The sequence below is a fragment of the Micropterus dolomieu genome, linkage group LG07 (genome assembly GCF_021292245.1).
Source record: "Micropterus dolomieu isolate WLL.071019.BEF.003 ecotype Adirondacks linkage group LG07, ASM2129224v1, whole genome shotgun sequence".
Classification (NCBI taxonomy): domain Eukaryota; kingdom Metazoa; phylum Chordata; class Actinopteri; order Centrarchiformes; family Centrarchidae; genus Micropterus; species Micropterus dolomieu.
The window spans coordinates 26844321-26850320 of record NC_060156.1 but is presented as its reverse complement, the minus strand read 5'-3'; the positions used below and the strand labels follow the sequence as shown (position 1 = coordinate 26850320).

The 6000-nt window shown below is 40.8% G+C and overlaps 1 protein-coding gene across 1 annotated transcript in view; it reads right to left on the bottom strand.

The window, feature by feature from the left end:
- Window positions 1-1019: 1019 nt before the first annotated feature.
- mao (monoamine oxidase) overlaps window positions 1020-6000 on the bottom strand; it is a 39965-nt gene continuing 34984 nt past the window's right edge. The window contains exons 14-15 of the mRNA XM_046053835.1: window positions 4655-4717; window positions 1020-4557 (exon numbers count right to left, since the gene is read on the bottom strand). Coding sequence (XP_045909791.1) covers window positions 4402-4557; window positions 4655-4717 — 219 coding nt within the window. The 3' untranslated portion in view covers window positions 1020-4401. The remainder of the gene's footprint in view (window positions 4558-4654; window positions 4718-6000) is intronic.

Genomic DNA, 6000 nt, shown 5'->3' with positions numbered 1-6000 from the left:
CAACCATCTTTTTATTCTATGTGCTGTAAATTAGAGATCACTGCTTATATAGGCTAAGTATGATTCAGTCACCAAGAACTCAACTATGATATTTTCTGACATGCTAGCAGGGTAGCTCTAGGGATGGCAGTATAAGTCAGTTGGTCCACCTCTTCGTTCCAGACTTAAATATATTGGCGACTATACATCTTGTACAGACATTCAAGGTCCATGGAAGATGAGACTTTGACTTCTCCTATAGCACCACCATGAGGTTCACATTTGGGGTTTTGAGTGAAATGTCTTGACATCTATTGGATGGATTGCCATGAAATTTGGTTCACACATTTATGTCCCTCTCAGGATGAATTGCAGGAACCTTGGTGATCCCCTGACTTTAAGTAATTATACATATACCAGTAATAGCTAGCTTTAGCTTGCTTATGTAGCGTTTAATGCATTTATCGTTGCTCAGCTGTTGAGTGTCTCTGGGAACAAATAACAAAAGGGCAGGCCCACAGTCTCAGATATCATTTCATCTGTGACATCTGTGTTGTTCTTCTGTGTGTCTGGGTTTTTTGCCTTTCTCTGGTCTTGTCTGTGTGTGTGGTCATCATCTCCATGCCTCCAGGCAATCCTCTCATAAAGTCTCCTGCTGAAAGACTCCTGGTCACCAGTCAGCACCAGATTGGTTTCTGTCTTCCTGTGGTAATGTCCTCTCAGCCAACTTAGCCTCTAGTGTCTCTTGTGCTCTAAACCTCTGCTCTCCATCATGCTCAAAAATGATGTATATTTCCAATCAGCTTTATTTTGACAGCTAATTTTGGACCTCATTCACAACTCGCAGTGTTAAAGCATTGCAATGGTGTTGTGTCTTCTGCAGTTAGGCCATCCTAGCTGGTAAGTTACTGGTCCTGATGACAATAAATACATCAGCCTGACACCCATTTGTAATGTTATTTAGGCATCACTTTGAGTAGACATAATACACATAGCTGCATCCCCACCCAAGAAATAGACAAAATGATACACAAGAACAGTTTAAGACGAGTAAAAGATTTATTTCACATTTCTGTTAAATATCACCAGCTTTTTTTTGAGGAATCAAAGACATTAAAGAATGTGTCACAGGAAAAGTTAACAAGGCTCAAATGCACAGAAGGACAAGGGGGATGGAGGAACAGTCTCAGGTCTCCAGAAAACAATGAAGAAGGATCGGATAGTGGATATCCGAACATTATGTCTGCTGATGGTGCGAGTAATGTACTTTGGAAGGGACGGACAGAGTGTGCTGGCTTTGTTTGTCCACTGAAGTCAGAGATGGGTTAAAACGTGAGCGACATCATTGTCCAATCATGACTTCTAACTTGGGAGAGCGCAAAACCAGTGCATGTGCTGGGATGAGTAGGTGAGGTGAGTAAGGGGTGGGGGGGTCAAAGGTCAGTGCACACAGGGTGAAGTTAAGCAGCTAGAGAGACACCACAACAAGAGGAGACTGCACTGCAATCGCAATACAAAGTACACACACACAGACTTGGCTTCACTGGAGATAAGCAGTCTGAGCTTTATTATTCACAGCCGACACCGTGTTCATACACCTGGCTTTACCTGAGTCAAGTTTATACTGAGGACGTAACTCAGGTAATACAGGGAATGGTTAAAAATGAAAGGTTTGGGACACGATAAGAGGGACACGGAGTTGTTTAGCTGGTCCCTGTGTATTGATGGTTACTGATGACGCCTTAAACCAGTGGACCCGGTCCATCTGACCTCTCACCTCCAGTGCAGGCGGGAGGGGAGGGGAGGAAGGGCAAAGAGTGTCAAGAGTCACACAGGCACTTGAGAAAAATGACAAAAACACTATGACTTCCATTAAGGCACAACAGATCACACACACACACACACAGACACACACCAGTCTTTGGGACCAGAGTACTGCATACAGAGGTGCACACACAGTACAATGCCGTTCAAAACAAATGCACTAACTGAGGACACTCTTTTAGAGTCAGGCGTCATGTGTTGATTGGTTTTCTTCACATCTACTGCTGTAATTAGATTTCTATTATATTACAGAAAAAACACATTTCTACTCCGACAAATGGTCACTGACATCAGTGCAACTCATCCAACGATTACCGTTTACTGCAAGTAGTCAGCTGTGTTTTTCAGCTGTGAAGCGTGAATTTTGCTTCTCCAAAAGCCAGTATCATCTTTCTGTTTTATTAAGTTCATTTTAAGAAGAGGCCGTTTTCTCTCTCTTTAACAAATCAAAACTTTTCAAGTGTGATTAGATTCTCTATAAGCAGATAAGACAATAAAGCATCTAATAGGTTCCATAATGTCAAGAGAATCCAAACATTGTTGTTGGAGGACTTCACAGAGCAACTGCGGCTTGTTCACATCTTTCCATAGTGGCTTCCAAAAATAACGCAAATATAAGTTTTGCGCTTTTTTAAACAATTAGAATGTGTTTTTTTTGGCTACAACGCTTGTTAATCTGAATTATGAATGAAAAATCTGATCACGATACAGCAACAAATAGTTTGTTTTATCTGGTCTGACGAAAATACATTCGGATGCTACCATTACATTTACCAAGAGACAACCATAGAGAGCAGCTTAGTAGCACTACATTACCCCTAAATACAAGTTTTAATTAAAGGACAAGGCTTCTTATGCATTTTTATTATAATTTTTCTCACCGTCAACAAATCTCATGTAAACCAACAGTGAATTAGTCTCTCAATACTTTTTTCAACTTCCCTAACCTGTTAGCACCTAACTTCTAATTGAAGAAAAGGGGTCATAAATATATGGTATTGGATCAGTAATTTCCTTAAGCAGCTGAGCGCTGGTTATTTTTAGTTAATATTACTCAAACAGGAGTAAATAATGCATTTGTTGGGGACTATTTTCAGCCGTGGATTTGATGTGCTAGTGAGTAATATCTGGCAAAAGAATAGTGTTGAGGGATTCGTTTAAAATAATCTACAAAAGGTTCCTGTATGCTATACAAATTGTAAAGCCCTTTGAGGCAAATGGATGTATAAATACTATTGAAGTGGCTTGACACATCCAAAGGAGTTGAAAATGTGTGACAAATGAGCTGAGCCTCCACTTCATAATTGTACAGAATAAAGACGAGAAAGGAGAATAACTGCAGAGAAATAACAGAAAGGTGGAGTTCCTGGTCAGTTTTTGGAACGTAAGTGCTCAAATAAAACTCATAAATACTAATAAAAGCATAAATACAGCCACACTGCACACACGTTGCCAGTTTATGCAGTCACAAACACAAATTTGCGCAAATAACACCAGGACACTTTGCATTCAGTCTGAAGACACTTTAAAACAACTAGGCACAGTAGATGGGGAGTATTTTACACAGCAGTGTAATACACATTTGGTGCGGTTGTGAGTATTTACAGCAGCAGGATGGTGCATGTGGGATTGATATTAAATACACAACAGTGCCCATGTTCTTCATAACGAAAGATCATGTGACCCACTGCAACAATGTGGCTCATTTTTATTTATTTTGTTGTGATGGAACTCTATGGCACAGAGGAACAAGATATATCAGCTGTGTATATATGCAACACAGACAATATTTGATAAAATAATCAGTTCATTGTTGGTTTTGGTCTTTTCATGGGATTTGTTGACAATAAGAGACATTTAGAATATCACCAGCCTTATACTTAAACCTCCTCTGTGATTCTGTAATGGGCAATGGCACAGTTCTATTCGATTCTGATGTTGCTGGATCTCATCAAACAGCTACAGCTGCTTGGCCAGAATAAATCAGCACCTAAAATCAGCAGAGGTAATTAGACACACATACACACACACACACACTCACACACACACACACACACACACACACACACACACACACACTTTGTACACAACTGACAAACTCACGCTCACAAAGGCATGCTCATCATAGCATGCACACAAGCACACACAGCTCATACACAGAAAGCATGATGAGTTAAGAAACCCACATGTAATCAAGAATGTGAATGTCATTGGCAATGTATGGAATATTAATATTACTTTAACAACAGAGTCTGTTCTTTTTCCTTCATTGGTTTCACAATCTGAATCACAGATTTATTATAGATTTAAACTGAAATTAGTTCTCCTCTCAAACTAGAACCTCTTAGCTTTTAATCAGCGTGTTACTATTTGTCTTACTCGCTCTTTCTTTTGTGAACAGACAGCACACAGAGTGATGGCGCATTAGTGTTTTGTGTGAGCTGAACAGTCTTTCTTACAGAAGGGCGTTTCTCAAAAAACATCATGTACCCTATATAGTTCACTACGTTGTAGTTTGGGCCATAAAGTAGTGCACTAGAAGTACAAGAGTACAGTGTCTATTGAGATGCAGAGGAGTGAGATGACGGGGTGGACAGTTTAACTCCGGGGGAGGAGGCCCTTCTTGTAGGCAATCAGACCGGCTGCGGTGGCAACAGACAGGAAGGTGGAGAATCCCATGAACTTGAGGAGACCACCGACTGAAGGCAAATTCCTCTCCCAGAAGGTGGTGACAAAGGGGAGTGCTGGGACTTCCTGTTGGAGGGACAGAAGGAGGAAAAGGCTTTATGTTACATTTACTTGGCTTTTGAGTTTAATTTGGTTTAAATATATTTAGAAAGATTTCGCTCACCGTACACTTGGGCTCCTCCTGCCAGATCTGACTCTGGTGGATTTTACCCAGTGCGCACATGATCTGCAACAGAACACATGGGTTGTTAATTTATTTCAACATGTCATGCATTTCAGTTTGTTGGTGTGACCCTGCTAAGACCCTGGTATAAATTGCCCCTTAGTTCACAAACTCCCCAAAAAACTCCTTAAAGCACACATAATGCTAATGCTGGATGGGGGCCAGGGAGGTGGAGGAAGTTTATCTGTGAGCAACAAGTAGCACAGGAATATTGAGACATTCTACCTGTACAGAGTATTATATTATATGTAAGAAATATTAAATTGAATTGTTTTATAGGCATGTATTGTAAAAATGGAAAAACTAGCATAAAAGCATTGATAATCTTGTAGAGTGGTGCACAGCGAACAACCTACTGCTCAATGTCAGCAAAACAAAGGAGCTCATGGTTGATTTCAGGAAAAAGGAGATAAAGACACACACTGCTGTCTACATCAGTGGAGCTGAGGTGGAACAGGCGAACAGTTTCAGGTTCCTGGGAAACAGCATCACAGAGAAGCTGATATGGTCGTTTCACATCTCCACGCTGGTGAAGAAAGCTCAGAAACGACTGTATTTCTTGAGGAAGCTTAAGAAGGCCAAATTCCCACGCCAAGTTCTTGTCAGCTTTCACAGAGGAGCAATAGAAAGCATCCTGACTGGAAACATCACTAACTGGCATGGGATGAGCACGGCACAGGACCGGAGGGCTCTGCAGCGGGTGATTAAAACTGCTCCGAAGATCATTGGTGAGGTGCCTGTGCAGAGCCCAAAGGATACTAAAGGACAGTACCCACCCAGCCACAGCCTGTTCACCCCGCTGCCTTCTGGGAAGAGATATAAGTTTCAGCTGCCGCACCACCAGACTGCTGAGCAGCTTTTTCCCTCAAGCTATCAGACTTTTAAGCTCAAATTCATCCTCAGCACTGCTCCAGTGAAGATAGTTTATTTCTGTTTCCCATTTTTACAATTGATTCTGTATTAATGTATATTGTCTGCTATGTAGCAGTAGGGAGTTACAAAACACAATTTCACTCTATAACTTGTTATATTGTGACACAATAAATGTACCTACATATAAGTTATTCCTGGATGCCTTTGGGCTCTTGATTATGTTATATGATCACACAACACAGATACTTAACAGTTGAGCCAAGATAACCTAATATTACTGTTTGGGTTCACTTCAGACTACATCAAATACATAAAAAGGTCTGTCCTCAGGCATTTCTTAGTTTCTGACTCTAGACATTTTAGTCCCCCCTGGCATTTAGTTTTTTTTTTATGTGATCCCCTTTTGATAACTA